General features: G+C 37.3%; 1 protein-coding gene across 1 annotated transcript in view; it reads right to left on the bottom strand.

The window, feature by feature from the left end:
• LOC134744670 (uncharacterized) overlaps positions 1–10042 on the bottom strand; it is a 99603-nt gene extending 89561 nt beyond the window's left edge. Inside the window, exon 1 of the mRNA XM_063678575.1 lies at positions 9867–10042. Within this exon, the coding sequence (XP_063534645.1) occupies positions 9867–9932 (66 nt within the window). The 5' untranslated portion in view covers positions 9933–10042. The remainder of the gene's footprint in view (positions 1–9866) is intronic.
• Positions 10043–17548: the final 7506 nt, after the last annotated feature.

Raw genomic sequence — 17548 nt, 5'->3', positions numbered from 1 at the left:
TCTAGTAAATAGGTAATATTTCACTATTTTCACTTAAACCCTTAATGCATGTAATAAAAAATATTTGTTTAAATATGAACTTAATAGCTGTCAATATTGAATAGCATATCCGTCATAACTACATATTAATATTTAATACATATCACCGGTCCGTTACTGCAGATTTAAAAGGCCCGTGCGTGGCAAAATAATCGACTAAGCCATTCACAAGAGGCTTACTATCCGACTGCCAAGTTTCTAAGTGCTGTTGTCGAAAAGTGTTATAATTCTACTACAGTACTTTCGATTCGTAAGTTAGAAGCACGTAAAGCTTGAAATATTTGTTAGGTCACGCACATGGAAATTAGCTAATGGAGCCGTCACAGATTGGCGGGTCGTTAAGGATCCCATCCTCCTGATTACCCCCTTCGAGACCCTGAGGAGCTGGCTTGTCGGAGTAATTGGCTGGAGTTGTTTATCTCTTATAAAAATCCCTACAAATATTATAAATGCGAATGTAACTGTCTGTATGTATGTTACCCTTTCACGCTTAAACCGCTGAACCGATTTAGAAGTGACATAATTTCAGTCTTCAGGACTAAGAATGACTTTATCACGGAAATCATCTCCGCGGTTAAATGGGAGTTGAATTTATTATGGAAGTGAAAGTGGAATATGGAAGTATTAATGACTTAGACGAAGGAAGTGGCAAAGTAGTGTATATTTCGCTTAGACCATTCACGAAATTAGAAGTTGAGATTGGTTTACATGCTCAACCCCCATTTTGAAATTATTATGGAAGTGGGTTATAGAAGTACTAAGTCTACGCAGGCGAAGTGGCAAGCAGAAGCTAGTATGTAGTGCATATTTCGCTTAAGGCCATTCGCGAAATTAGAAGTAGTACGTAAAGCTTGAAATGTATGTAGGTCACGCACATGGAAATGAGCTAATGGGGGCCGTTACAGATTGGCGCGTCGTTATGGATCCCATCCTCCTGATTACCCTCTTCGCGTCCCTGAGGAGCTGGCTTGTCGGAGTAATTGGCTGGAGTTGTAGACATGCAAACTTTATTTATTATCGACCAAACGAAGTGAGGTCTTAATTAAAACGTTTTTCACGATGTGCGATTCGATATGCCTATTTATAAATATTTATTTAAACCTTTGGGAAGCAAACAGGCAAAAACAACACGTATAGTAAATCAGATAACACATTCACAAGCCACACAGTTTCCACTAATGAATAATAAATAACAATTACGTTGCTCAGAAACTAACAGTAATACAATTTAAACTTAATTTAACATTAATACAATTTACGACAAAACGCAAAATAATTTATTGTTCAAAAGAAAGCGTTAATGCAAAAATGAAAGGCACTCTCTAGCATCTAGCAGCTGCCTTTTTCCAAGGGTTATCATCCGAATCCGATATGGGTCGAACAAATAAGTGTGCACTTTTTATGATTGTAGTTATATGATGAGAGAACAAAAATAAGAAAACCCTAAATGTGTATAGTATATGACCCCAATGCATGTTGGTAGTCAGTTCAGGCTTTGAATGCTCTAACTCTTAACGAGTCTTTAACGTAAAAGGCTTCGTCAGCGCAATCTATGTGTAAGTAGCGCCTCGTGAAATGGCATCCGATGCAATATGAAACCACAAATGTGATGGAATGCAGTGCATTCATATAATAATTTTAAACGCTTTTCACCGAAGTGTTTATAATTATTTTAGCCTCCATGCCGAGAAATTATTTCCATGGAATTGAGAAGAACAATAAACTGCATGAGCATACACTTTTCTTCGAATGCATCATGCAGGTACAATGTAAAGAAGTACCGCCCGTTTCTGTATCATATCAAACAACAAACATACACTGTTTACATCGGCAGCCAGAAAAGATAGGTACTTAATATAAAGAGAGAGCGAATGACATCCAAAAGTAAGTAGGTACATATTTTGAATTTGTATTAGACCCCGCACTAAGTAATAGAAATGCTAAGCTATGTTCCTCACGCAGTGGGTCGGAATAGTAAGTTTTTCGAACAATGAGCTGCGTGCTCACTATTTCCCAGCAGCAAACCAAGATAGGTTTAAAGCTTGCTGGTAAATTAAAAAGTTAATTCTGACTTGTTTTGGAACATATTTGACGCCAAGCCACATCATCTACATACAGGGTGAAATTTTAACCACCAGCCCAGCCATACTCTGCGAGCTGCGTAGTGACTTTATTATATACTGAACAACTTTTATTATGGAACCATGCCGAAATCGCGAAAAAAAAATCGGCTGTTTTACAAACAAAGCATTCTGATTCTCATTTATTCCGGCTGATGTGATATGTGATGTGCTGATTTCTAGAGTATTGCTGGATGGTGGTTAAAATTTCATCCTGTATTACTGTCTATTTAGTTACTAACTTCATCGCTCGTGTTTAGTTTTGGCAAGCCTCAGCTTATCCGATGCCAAAAGATGCTTCAATTCGTGTCGCGAGACCTTAATCTAACTTAAAAGGTTTTAATCTCACTTTTAATATCAAAGAGATCGCGCGGCTGCGACAAGTAAGTAATTGAAATTGTTGTAATTTAGTTTTAAAATTCCGTGCTCGAAGTTCCTTGGTACATTTAATCAATTAATCTTTCCTGTCTTGGAGCAATGGCCGTTATTGAAAATTTGGCAGATGCATTGTTGTTGCTGGTTCGGGGTCGATGCAAATAGGCTTACAGTTCCGAGTAGATAGGTTATCGTATACAATACAACTCCCTCTACATTAATAAGGACAAGGAACATAAATAAGGACAACTAAGTAGTTTAAGTTTCGTGGCACTTTTTCTTTTTTATGTTTCTCTGTTTTGTATAATTTTCTATTTGTGTGTGCTAACGAATAAGTTATTTCTATTCTATTCTATTCTACAGTGTAAACTCTATATAGCGATACTCAAGGGACCGGATCACCGGACGTTTTTTGACGCTATAGTTTTCGTTATATAGAGAGAGAATAATATTAAAGTACCTAAAGCAACTACATATAGGCAACACATGTCGACGCTATAGAGAGTGAATCGTTATATCGAGTGACGTTATATGGAGTTTACACAATTTTATGTAGCCAAAAGCTAGTTACCTACCATCCAGTGCCCTACTGTGTAAATATTATCATGAGCAAAATAAAACTCATAAAATAGCAATTTTATGAGTTCTATTAAGCGATCGACATACTTGTACCAAAGACTTGTACCTAATAATCTATTCCTTGTTATAATATCCTTGACTCTATAGTCCTATACCTATGTATAAAAATGACAATACAAGGTGCTATATATAAGTTATTGACGTTTAAATTGCTAAATTAGATCGTCTTGTAGATTGCAAACATTTTTCTATAGATGTCGAAATAAATTGAAAGCGCGCGTCCCAGTCCCAGTGGCCCCATTCACAGGTACTGACATTCACGATCGTATAGAAAATGCAATGTATTTTATATATGTACGAGGAACATCACATTTCGTTTACAGAATTATTTCCAATATTACTTTCGTAATAAATGTCGTCCTTGTTAGGAACATAAATAAGAATCACGAGCCCGTAACGGACGGTCTCCAAGGAGTAAATTACTGTTCTAATAAGTGTTTATACTTTGTCAGATTTATTATAGGTACCGGCTCTGATACAAAGTAGCCGTCAAGCTCACTGTGATGCACGGACAAATAACACGAGTACAATTTTTAGAGGTGTAGTGTACCTACAGCGCAGCGCGCAGCGAAAAGACAAAATAAATACAATATGTCACGTATAAATACATGTTTTTATGTTTTTGTGTACTCGTAAATTGTACATAACTATCGGCTATTTTGCGAAATGCGTGGTAGGGGCTTAGGGCAAACTTAATTTATTAAATTATTTGCATATTGTGTGTAGTTATAGAATAGCAAGACCACGGGCGGGGTACACGAAATTGGCTTTTCGTCTTGCATATTTACCATAGACCATGGCCTAAGCAGGGCAGCGTGCTGTTTTGGACGGATAACCACCATAAGCAAACAGTAGTTGGCTAAAATCACCTGTGACTCTGATGTGACCTGTTCGTACCAGACGAACGAGTATATCAATAACGTAACAGGTCCAACTAACAGGGAACAAATCGAATTATTTTATGAAATATTTTTTTGTATTTCAGTTTATAACGTAACAGCTACTTGAGCAAGTATGTATATGTACCTACGTGTCGACCCCGATAATTCGTGGGAGAATTCACGGGATCGGAATTAAATTGCGCTCCTTGCCGCCGCGGTATACCTATGGCGCGGATTCAATACGTAGGCTCCTAAGCTCCGTAGGCTCATCTAGCCGTTTACAATTCAGCAAGCAATATGCCGTTGCCTACTTGCCGAGGGAGATAAGGTTCGTGAATTCTCAAGCGTACACATCTCAAAAGCAGGGGCGTAGCTAGAGGATATGGCGCCCGGGGCAGTCACCAAATTTGCGCCCCCTGACGACTGGCAAAAGTTTCCCTGCTGCTGCCTTTTGCCCATTTTGGCGCCCCCCTTGGATGGCGCCCGGGGCACTTGCCCCCTCTGCCCCCCCCCCCTAGTTACGCCACTGCAGTCAAAAGCGAAGCTTTTTAGCCAAACCATACTGTGGTGTAATGTAACCAGAATGCTCTACAAAATAAAATTAAAGAAAACCTATAAAAAGTAAAGAACTTCAAAGTGGCCGTGAGCCCGCCATGGTATGTGGTGTCGACAGCCATGATGACGGCGCTAACTCGCTAACTAGCCAAGTTATATTCACAAAAATGCCTCCACTGTAAGCTGGCCTCAACTACCGCACCAACCTTTCAATAATTGGAGACCGACGTACATTGGTTTATCTAAACGAAACAGCTAAGGCCTAATCCCTTCTAATCTTCAGCAAACACTGACGAAATAGGGCATGGTGTCTCATTTGTGGTTTATCTTAGATTTATTACGTGATATCGTGACTTAGTTAGGGGGCTAAAGTCACGAGCGTAGTTTTTTTACGAAGAAGTGTTTATAAAAACTTTTTAAGGTAAATTGTTGATTTATTCATAATAAAAATAAACATTGCTTAGCTTCATTGCTCAGAAAACGCTTCCGCTACAGGTTTCCTCGAAGATTTTTACTAACATAATTCGTTCCTGCTAATGTAAATATTATTATGAAAAGTGTAAGTGAGAATACCAGTCTACTGATGTCATTCCAATAACATCAGCAACTGGTCAATTGTTTGACGATGTCTATAAGTACTATACTATTAAAATTAAGGAAATAAAGAGGCTTTTTTTTATACTATACCCAATTAGGTACTTGGGTCAAAATGTTTTTCGTTGTCTTGTTTCTTGTCCCCAAAAAATGTGACGGAGGGGAGCTTTTTGTATGGAGTGAAATTTAGTTTTTAATTTTTCTCAAGAGAATTATAATCTACAGCTAGAATGACATGTAATAGCACTCAACTTTTTTTATTTATTTCTTAAAAAACAAAAATTTAAACGTGACAGAGTGATCAGAAACAACGACAACGACACCGACAACGAAATAGTTATTTGTTATACAAGGGTGCAAAGTTGTATTTTACCCGCGAGTGTGGAATTGAAACACGAGCAAGCGAAAGGATTCTATAGTTGAACCACGAGCGAAGCGAGTGGTTCTAAAATAGAATCCAGAGCGTAGCAAGTGTTTCAACACACGAGAAGTAAAATACATTTGCACCCGTGTGTAACACAAAACTTTTCACCTCACTATAGCGAGGAAAGTGCAATATCATCACTGAAATCACTCATTTTTTACGATACTATAACAAAAACTCTGAAAATTCTGTATTTTTACGTGAGAAGTTTGTAAGTAAAAATTTTGTTGACAATGTTGACATTTCTGACGTATGAAATGTCAATGATGCGTTTTGAAATTGCATCGACTCAACTTGTGCGTTCAGAATTATATTTAACATCATTATTAAAAAACAAACGTTTCTTATGGAACTTTAAGGTTTATGATATAAAATCATTAAATAAAGCTAAATTTGGTATTTTTTATTAGATTCTCAAACCATTTGTTTAATGATAATTAATATCAAACGAATCATTATTATGAGCGTTTTACGTTTTGTTATCTGTCAAGCTACTTAAACATGATCCATCCAAGGTCAAATTACTTTCCCCACTAGTGGATAAAATGCGTTTTTCCCCGCTTGTTTTAAAGGATAAAAGACAACTTTCCGAGCTAGTGAGGGGAAAAGAATTTTGACCCACCTACATTCCAGCAAAACGCATTTTACATTACAAAACCCAATCATTTATTTCGTTTCGTTCATTAAATTATGTAAGCGGACATGGATCGGAGTCAATTAACTTTTGTTTCGGGTACCTATCAGTATCAGTAGACAACACAAGTACACAAAAGCCTGTAAACTCGGAGCCAAACGCAGTAACTGCGTCTCCAAAAGGACGCATCAATATTAAAACCTATGTCTCTAGAATAAGATTTAAAATTGTATAGAACATGGTACGATATGTGCTGCGGTTGCCTTCATACTCCGCCCGTGGGTTCTTTTTACTTGCCGGGTCGAACGACAAAGAAACCAGCGTAAGCGTGACCCAAATATCCAGACCAAATATACGTAAAAGAAAAGAGCATTTATACTGGTTACTATGTTAGTCCGACTAGTTTGATATTGGTAACTAGGAATAACTTGCTTATCGCGCCCGTGACTCGAAGACCTTTGACCTTCGCTGTTTACAAAAACTGACGGTAGGTACTGTGCCAACTCGATTGACGCGTTTGAACATAAGTAATTGCATTCGATACGAGGAATGACTAGGATCTTTGTTAAGTGTTTTTGAGCCAAACTTAATAAATAAGTACTCATATGTAGGTACGGTTCTAATTTAATTGCCTTTTGGCTGTTGTCGCCATAGGAGCATACACAATTAGGTTTACATCTTTCCTGTGGACCCAAAGTTAAGAGATAATAAAGCGTAATAATAATCTAATCTAAGAACTCCGATGTGAGTAAAATCATTACCTTACACTTACAGGCGTGACAATTTTGGTAATAGCACTGTGGTACTAAACTAAACGAGTAAGTAGGTATTTTATTGACTTCCGCTACCTAAAGGATGTCTGGAAGAGATCGCTTTTTAGCGATAAGACCGCCTGTTGTTTACATCTACTGCTTGCTGTTCTCTTTCTGTATTGTTTTATTTGTATACGTATGTATAGATAGCGCTCTATGGATAAAAGGGCATATTTTAAAAGCAAAAATTAAGCCCCTGTGTCATCAAACTAAACAATGACATGTAGCGTTTACAATCGACTTTTATAGATCCTATCCAATCCAGTTCAGGCGCGGTGATTACATTTAATGATTCGTCCGAACCGAGAGCAAATTCATGGATGACTCTACAAAAAAAAAAACAAATTTGCTATGTGAGCGTGTAGCATTTCATTTTTAGAGTTCCCTCGATTCATCCTTAGGTTCAAGATGAATTGCCTAAATTTAGCTCCGCAAAAGTTAAGTTGATATATTATCTTAACTGGTTTTTCATAGGTATTTTTTTTTTATTGAAAAAAGGCAAGCATTTGACCGCAATCTCACCTGATGGTAAGTGCCGATGCAATCTAGGGTGGATCATGCTTATACCGTGCTTATACCTAATGTAATATAAATGGTATAAATAAATATGTTTTAATGTAAGTTCATAGTTCTTCTTTATCTCATTAAGTACCTACCTATGGATTGATACTTGAGCACTATTGGGTTAGTTTCGCATCCAACTGTTTAAAAATTTTTGCTGTAAAACTTCGCTACTAAGTTCGCCTTAAAAAAGTGGCAACCCATTTATATCAACTTGTACTTACACATTCGAACTTCAAACTGTCGCAATATTGTTTCGTTATGTACTGTGACATACATACTCGTACTGTCTCGTACACATTATGTAGTAGGAAGTGCAGGTTATACAAAACATGAAACAATTTGGTCACTAAAATTGAAATTTATACCTCTAGCCTCTATTGAATTGCAGATTTTTTTTAACGTTAGTATATTGGAGTCATTTCATTTTGGTTCATTTGCATTTTGCTTCCACTTACGTGTAACCGAATTTCGGTAAAATAAACTTTTATATATAAGTACTTAATCAAATTAAATTGCGGAACTACCAGCAAAGAACACCATTAACACATGTCAAATACATTATAAGGTTTGTTTATTCATTTTCAATCATAAAATACCTCTACATCAATAAACATCGATATTGCCCGTTTAGCGGCTTTCGGTAGACTAAATGATTTAGACCTGAGAGGAATATCCGTGGGCTCCGTGGCTGAATACGGACACAGATCTCGGACAATGGAACGCCAGCGTCGCCAGCTGCCTGTTGCCCCGGTTAGAGGGGAGGGGCGCAGGTAGCCCGGGCTAGATGCCGTTAACGGGAAGCCGGGATGGGGCTAACCTACCAAATTTAACGAGGCTAACTTTACAACAAATCCTGTAAATTTGTGTGACGATACGATTTGGTCGGGTAGCAATTCCAACATTTTTGTCAACTTTACGTCCCTACACAATAGTCGTGGATATTTTAGTGTAGTACATATTTCAAAGGAGTTACTGTAGCATTAATAAAGAACTGAATTTTCCGCATTGCGCTTCAAGTTTATTTTCAGGTCAACTTGCAAGGTTACAATTTGGTTTGACTATAATAGCTGTGGATCGTAACTTTGCTGACGTATGCCCGTAACGAAATGGGCCAATGAAACAGACGAAATAGTTCAAAAGGTAATGTTGCAATGGTTGCAATTTAAAGCGTAGTGCCCGCATTTAACATGACTGCTCGTAAAAGGAGTGTAATGTTTCTGTTAGTTTTTACTTTATTAATACAGCAACACGTTGTATGCAAAAGGGAGTTTGTGAAGTTGGGACTTTATTCAAAATTAACGTCGGGTCACACCCAGGGGTAAAAAGCTTAGCGAGGAAAGTCAGGCGCAAATTAAATAGAATCAGTGATTTTGATGTTTAGATGTTCTTCCGATTTTTACTCTATTGAGAATTCTGTTATGTCTTAATTTTGCACCTGTACCTACCTTTATCTGATGTATTCAGTGATATTAGAGATATTTTAAGACAAAGTAACTTTTAGTGACAACTACCTACACAACTAATCATAACAATGTAATATGGTAACGATAGAGCAGGTAGGTATACGTAATTGGCTGTGTGATAGAGGTATAATACCTATATCGAAATAAAGTCTTTCTTAGCCTATTTAGGTACTCAAACAGGTAGGAATACAATATATATATATACTAAATATTTATTTTATGCAAACAGCCCTGAAGGGCTCTTTAACAAATATGACTCTACCAAATGGAACATCGGCGAAAGTCTGCCTTCGGGGGCTTCGGGTACTGCTATCTTAGAAATAACCGAGTCGTTAAGATGTATGAGATGATGAGATAAAACATCAAAATAAAGAAAAGGAAACCAGATTTTAATGATATCGAACATCCTAACTGATGTGTTGAATACATCTCTAACTCGACTGTACATTGAGCAACTCATTTACATATGTTTGTAAACTAAGGTGCCAAATGTAACACATTTTTTGATTTTTTCCTATATGGAATTGTTGGTGAACGTGTGAACCTTTGATCATAAATTAAACACATCTTATTTTCAGAATTTAAAGTGACATATTGCCCCAGCAACCCAAAATTTTCACCACAAATTTAATATCACAGCAGCAGTTTGACTCATTTAGTCATTTATCATCTGAGACAGTTTAACCTGAAGTATGCAAATACGATTAATCAACCCTGTAATAAACCCTTAATATCTATGGTAATGATCAGGCTAGTAAGAACATACCGCAAAAGCGATGTTGATGAATATGAAAACTTTGTCCGCGGTGCAGATCCCTCGGGCACACGCCATGGTTGTATCCTGTGTGTCTGTCACCGAACCATCACACGCGATGTAAACACAAGCGCAGCGGACGCGCGCGAAGCCCCTCGCGGCAGGTAAGGCACTAAGCGGAGCGCCCGCCCGGAGTTCGAGCGACGCGCGCCGCCCCGCCCGACACCCCTGCCGATAAAGCTCGAGGAATGTCTCGTCAAGTCATCAAGCTTCCACTGTTAACTATTAACAGAGTGTAGGTACTTAGTTTTTGATGTAATAGTAGCAGAAAACAGAGACGAGCTTCCTGATGGGAAAGCAATTGTAGCCCATGGACAAAGCAACATTAATAGTCACTTATGACTTATGAACAGCGTTCTTCAAGAAGTGTCCTTCACTTCTTGAAGAACACCAAACAACTCTGAAGCAAATAATAAAAAAGTTTTATAACTAAGTGGAGACGCATTTTTATGGAGGACATTCTCGTCGCAAAAATGTAGGTAGACGTTAACTTTCCGTAGCGATGACTGACGAACCTAAACACAATTGGATTTTGATGAAGTTGTCATCAAGTTAACGGTGCAGTTACAACATCAGTACCTCAGTACAGTACCTAGAGTTGAGTAAACTGACTACTTAGGTAGTTATTAATAAAAAGAACATTCAAAAGTATTGAATCAATACAAGGAAAACAAACAATGCCGTTTATCTTTCTGAACTTAAGGACAACGGAGTAAATAAGAGTGCTATGGCCTAACGATTCCGATTTTACTTTAGCTTGTGTATCGCACTCGCACTCGGAATCGCACTTACTACCAAGCTAAAAAGAGGAAGCAAATGACTCAGGATACTTCCCGCAACCTGCTTAATAATTTTTGCTCCGACTGTACCTTAGTTATAACGATCCAGTATAACAAGTTCGAAGGAAATTTTTGACAACAATTATTAAGATACCAAACCCGACGTTTTATGGACTATTTGGATATCATAGATTTTGTGAACTTCTTTCGCCTGATATCATAATGGTGCATTGATAGAAGAAATTAACATGAAATTTTCCTAAAACCACTGAAGAAATGTCCACGTGTGTAATAGGTACGCATTGAATCATCAAAGACATTCAACAACGCACAGCTCGCCAACGCCGACACAAACTCTTTATTTAATTCAATTGTTCGTTCTCGCCAACCTCTTGACCCTTATTATAGAAGAAACAGAGTAAAATTAAATTAACTATATTCTAAATTTTATACTTTTAATTTCGCTGGGAGACAATGAGTTAAAACAGTTGAGATCCCCAATGATTCATTTCATCAAAGAACTTTCGTCTCTTATAACAGTTATAACATCTAGGTGTTTATTGCCGCCGAGCCGACACAAAGAACCTTAAACTCAATTGGCCTAGTTCCTATATTAAAATATGTACTGTATCATATACAACTTTTCAAGCCTAAGACCACCAATGAAAACGAAATGGTTCACCAAAAAGCATTCCTTTCATACAATGTCATACTGTTCTCTGGCGCCGAAGCATCTTATCTAATTCAATTGGTCCAGTCGCGCTGACCTGTTGACCCTATTTATAGTCCCCCTTTATGCATCTCAAGATAGAGAGCTAATGAGGGTTTGGAAAGTTTATAAGCTCGATATTAGCGATGCAGATATTTATATCATATTTTAACATACCATACAAGATATACTTTAATATACTATAACTTGATTATAAAGATCAAAACTATTTAACTTTAGCAAATTCTAAGATTCTGACATGAAAACAAACATAGTGCTCAGAAATCAAGGTGTAATCAGTCAAGAATATACAAGACTGTGGTGGCGGGGCGACTATAGAACTTGATTCTCACCGGCGTGCCTAATTTTCAGACAGAAGAGCGCTTCACAACTAGTGAAAAAAAGAATAGCTCCAGCTTGGCTACGAATATTTTTAACGCGCCGCTATTAACACAACGTGACTCGGTTTCAGTGTTATTGACTGTATTTGAACTTAATTAATGCTCAATAATATTGATAGCGACTGTATTCATCAGCGAAGAAGATCCTAGTATCGACCTTTCTCTATAGAATCTTCTTCATAGTTTTTGTATACATCATAGAGTAACTTGGAGTTATATCTATCTTTGGTATTCATAGTGTCCTTGCCTCTTTATATAGAGCCATATAGAGCGGTACTGTCATAGTAAATTTTGTAACCACTGTAAATTCACTGTCATCTATCGACATACTTTAAAACTAAAAAATTAAGATTTAAAAAAATACGTTAAAATGTATTTATATATGGATAAATGATTTTTTTATTTGCATTTTTTATTTTTATATGATTTTGGCCCATGTTCTTTCAGTGATATGCGTTAAAATTATAAATAACAAACGAAACCGTCAACGCCCTCTATACTAGAGTAGGCCAAAGGTAGTGGCGCCATCTGATCGAGAATCAAATTTTCGTGATTTTTCGAGGCAAGTTTTTTCCTTAGACTGTATCCATTGATATTACGAGATGGTCCAATCAAATGATATCCTGATCAGGCTGGACACGCGACCGGTTCGTCGGGCAACGACCTGGGTCTTGATCTCAAGTCGGACTCAAACCCGCGACCGGTCTGGCGACTGTCAATCAAGTATAGGGGTATTAGGGGAGAAGTTGCATTGCATGAAGCCATTTTGAGAGCCACTTACATTAAGGTTTCATCCATTAATTACGTCACACGAATTTCTTGGTTTTTTGACCCCTCCCTCCCTCCTTGTCACACTTGGTCACATTTGGCAAACCCCTCCCCCTGGTGTGACGTCACATTTTTTTAACGAAATCGGCAAATCAAATATTTATTTGTTTATTTGAGTCTTATTTGAGAATATAGGTATTTTATCAAATAGTTATTTGTTATACAAGGGTGCAAAGTTGTATTTTACCCGCGAGTGTGGAATTGAAACATGAGCAAGCGAAAGGATTCTATAGTTGAACCACGAGCGAAGCGAGTGGTTCTAAAATAGAATCCTGAGCGTAGCGAGTGTTTCAACACACGAGAAGTAAAATACATTTGCACCCGTGTGTAACACAAAACTTTTCCCCTCACTATAGCGAGGAAAGTGCAACATCCACAGGCGTTAGATCATCTTCATCACTGGAATCACTAATTTTTTTACGATATTATAACAGAAAACACTAGAAATTCTGATTTTTACGTGAGTCGGTGAGAAGAATAGTAAAAATTTTGTTGACAATGTTAACATTTCTGTTCTGACGTATGAAATGTCAACGATGCGTTTTGAAATTGCATCGACTCAACTTGTGCGTTCAGAATTATATTTAACATCATTATAAAAAATCTAACGTTTCTTATGGCATTTTAAGGGTTATGACTTAAAATTATTAAATAAATCTAAATTTGGTATTTTTTATAACATTCTCAAACCATTTATTTAATGATAATTAATATCGAACGAACCATTATTATGAACGTTGTACGTTTTGTTATCTGTCAAGCTACTTAAACACGCTCCATCCAAGGTCAAATTACTTTCCCCACTAGTGGATAAAATGCGTTTTTCCCCGCTTGTTTTAAAGGATAATAGACGGCTTTCCGAGCTAGTGAGGGGAATAGTTATTTGTTGACAATGTTGACATTTCTGTTCTGACGTATGAAATGTCAACGATGCGTTTTGAAATTGCATCGACTCAACTTGTGCGTTCAGAATTATATTTAACATCATTACAAAAAATCTAACGTTTCTTATGGAATTTGAAGGTTTATGACTTAAAATTATTAAATAAAGCTAAATTTGGTATTTTTTATTAGATTCTCAAACCATTTATTTAATGATAATTAATATCGAACGAACCATTATCATGAGCGTTTTACGTTTTGTTATCTGTCAAGCTACTTAAACACGCTCCATCCAAGGTCAAATTACTTTCCCCACTAGTGGATAAAATGCGTTTTTCCCCGCTTGTTTTAAAGGATAATAGACGGCTTTCCGAGCTAGTGAGGGGAAAAATATTTTTGACTTAACTTCATCTTAAACCTAAACTTACCTATTTAACCCTTTACTGCATGCGCAGCCTTATATGGCTGTTATGTTTTTAGCTATTAAAGTTTACTTTTAACCAAATACTTTTTTTATTTTTGACATGAAGTAAGGGGTTAACGTTCTAATCTGAGCGTACAGTTTACAAATGTAATGTATTATAAGGGTTATGTATTGTAATGTATTTGACCCTTTATTTTATTTAATAAAAAGTAAATTAATTTATTTTTAAATGTTTGTTTTGTCATCCTTGTGGTCTTTAAATCCGACGGCAACTCGTTATAGATCATAGGGACTAAATATTTTCTACATCTTTGGCCAAAGTAATTCGTAAAACTAGGTACCAGCAATTTATTACTATCTCTGTTTCTCGTTAACCTTTGGATGACAATAGGTATTTTAAACTCATCATTACACATTTGTTCCAAAGCTAATAATAATGTGACTTGTTCATGGACTGTTAAAATTTTACATTCTAAGAAGAGTTGTTCATAGGTAGTACTTTTACATTTAAATTTAGTTTTTTCGTCAACCATTAATTTCATGAATCTAATCTGCAATGCCTTTATCTTATCTAGATACGTTTTAAATGTACGGCCGTAGCTTGACAGCCCATACGACAAAAGTGAGTCCACTAGACTAGAGCATAGTACACTGCATACATAGTAGCCCTATTTAAAACGAACTTCAGATGGTGGAATTTTGCAAGTACTGCTCTTTATTTATTGCATAAGCCATTTACATGTGGCTGCCACGAGAACTTATAATCTATAATAATAAATAATAATAAATAAATAAGCATCTTCCTCGCGTTATCCCGGCATTTTGCCACGGCTCATGGGAGCCTGGGATCCGCTTGACAACTAATCCTAAGAATTGACGTAGGCACTAGTTTTTAAGAAAGCGACTGCCATCTGACCTTCCAACCCAGGGGGAAGTAGGCCTTGTCAGGATTAGTCCGGTTCCCTCACGATGTTTTCCTCCACCGAAAAGAGACTGGTAAATAACAAATGATATTTCGTACATAAGTTCCGAAAAACTCATTGGTACGAGCCGGGGATTGAATCCACGACCTCCGGATTGAAAGTCGCACGCTCTTACAGCTAGGCCACCAGCGCTTCGTGTCCAGTTAACACCTGTCATAAGTATATTAGTAAGTAGAGTAAAATATTACGTAAAATTCTTCGGCTGACGTAATTTTTACTTGGAAACGTGAGCATTGCCGCAAATAGGGATGTTGACTCACTCGTGTTGTGCATTTTACTAAACTCAGTTACACGGATTACTAAACAAAATTAATACTGAATTACGTAGTTCAAAGAGATCTCAACTCAATGTTTAGGTGTGATGTTTTGTATCGAAAATACATTAAAAGCTCTATCTCGACCAACATCAAAAATCACTTGCTTCTATGTGTGAACGGCACGTCTGTACACGCGGCATGCGTCATTGTGTGAGTAAGTTACTTAAAAATAGTACTGAGCGGCCGGCAAACGGCCGTCAATCTACTGTCGCGGGGCGAGGTAATTCGAATCGGGGCGGGGCGGTGCGTGGCCGTTCTGTATGATAATACTATTACTTATTCTGTGTCTACGAAGCGTGGTTATTTGGTGTATGGTCTGAAGGAAAGTACTTCAGTATAAGTAAATTCAAAGATATTTATAATTAATCCTTTATAGGGCACACCTACGTTGTAACTTACAACTTGTAAGGCAAAATTGAGCAACCTGTAACATCATGTTTTTATTTCATTTTTAGTGTTCCGTGCATAACTTTGTTTTGACAAACGGAACACTTATGGGATCACATCGGTCTTGCCAATCAGTTAAATGCGTTTTTTCTTATGCACAATTTTACGAGTATGTTGAGGCAATGAGACTTGAAGTGCGGATATTTTAAATTTCGGGCCGTTTATGGGTTAAGTTAAGGTTAAGCGATTAAAGCTCATGTCAAAATTAGTAACTGTAATTTTTTTTGTTTAAAATCCTATTCTAGTTTTTAGCGGTTTGAAGTAACCTAGTTCTTATTAAAAACCAGAACATCAAAAAAGCAAATCGTACAGGCAGAGGCCTATATTAACTCCGTCTAAGATGAATAAAGTTTAAGGAAAAAACGTGCCTCGAAAATCAAGAAAATTTTATTCTCGCACAGATGGCGCTACCACTGCCAACCTTTGGCCTATTCTCGTTTAAATGGCGTTGACGGTTTCGTTTGTTATTTAACAATTTTAACACATATCAGTGAAAGAACATGGGTCAAAATCATATTATAAAAGTATTAAATACAAATAAAAAAATCATTTCTCCGTATATGTACATTTTAAATATATTAAAAACGGGTCACTCACGTATTTTAAGTCGAAAACGCTCGACATGTTTCACTCCGTACCGAGGAGCGTCATCAGGAGCTTGCGTCGACGGTGACGGACCGGCGCAGACTGCGGGCCGGAGCCCTCCGCGAGTACGTGAAAATACGTGAGTGACCCGTTATTAATATATTTAATATGTCTGTGTCTCACGGAAGTTTTGTTATTAAAATATATATAAATGTTTTGATAGTTTTATTTTTAGTTTTAATCGTGTGTCGATACGATAGATGGCAGTAAATTTACTGTGACTACAAAATTTACTATGACAGTACCCCTCTATCCTATATATTCTCTTTGACACAGGTAATGGTAATATTGAACTTAAATATAGAAAAAATATATTCATCTAGAGCTAGGGCTAAAATGCCTACAATTCAGAGAGGAAATGTCGAGAACGTTGGAAACATGGCCACTAATGTTACCTCTTAATAAGAACGCCATATGCAAAGTATAATAAAGATTAAGTGCAGCTTAGGCCCCATTCGCACGAGAGCTTAAAAACCGGCCAAGTGCGTGTCGGACCCGCGCACGAAGGGTTCCGTACCATTACGGAAAAAACAGCAAAAAAATCACGTTTGTTGTATGGGAGCCCCATTTAAATATTTATATTATTCTGTTTTTAGTATTTGTTGTTATAGCGGCAACAGAAATACATCATCTGTGAAAATTTCAACTGTCTAGCTATCACGGTTCATGAGATACAGCGTGGTGACAGACAGACAGACGGACGGACAGCGGAGTCTTAGTAATAGGCTTTTAGTTTTTACCCTTTGGGTACGGTACCCTAAAAAGCGTTGCGTGTGCGACGCATTCATAAGTAAGAGCGAGAAAGCGATATCTCTTTCTCGCTCTTACTTATGGGTGCGTCAAACACGCAACGCTTTTTAAGCTCTCGTGCGAATGGGGCCTTACGGTAACTGGCGGTCAAGTGCATGCTCGCCAGCGACTCTACTCTCGACTCGCCTCGCCTCAATCGCCGAATGCGCACATTTACCTCAACAGAAAAATGGCGTACCATACCTATTATAATACAAGAACTAAACTTTGACTTACTTCTATTCTGGATTAATGTTAGTTCATTCCGGGGCTGATCAATCCATCACGACCTCCGATGTCTTTGATCGTAGCTGGGCTATAACTGCGAAAATCGAAGTTCATAAATTTCGACCAACTATCTCTTTCACTCTAATTACGCCTTTATTGGAGTAAAAGAGAAATATGCCCGAAATTTGCGAGCTTCGATGTC

The sequence above is a fragment of the Cydia strobilella genome, chromosome 10 (genome assembly GCF_947568885.1).
Source record: "Cydia strobilella chromosome 10, ilCydStro3.1, whole genome shotgun sequence".
NCBI classification, from domain to species: Eukaryota; Metazoa; Arthropoda; class Insecta; order Lepidoptera; family Tortricidae; genus Cydia; species Cydia strobilella.
This window is presented reverse-complemented; position numbering and strand designations above follow the sequence as displayed.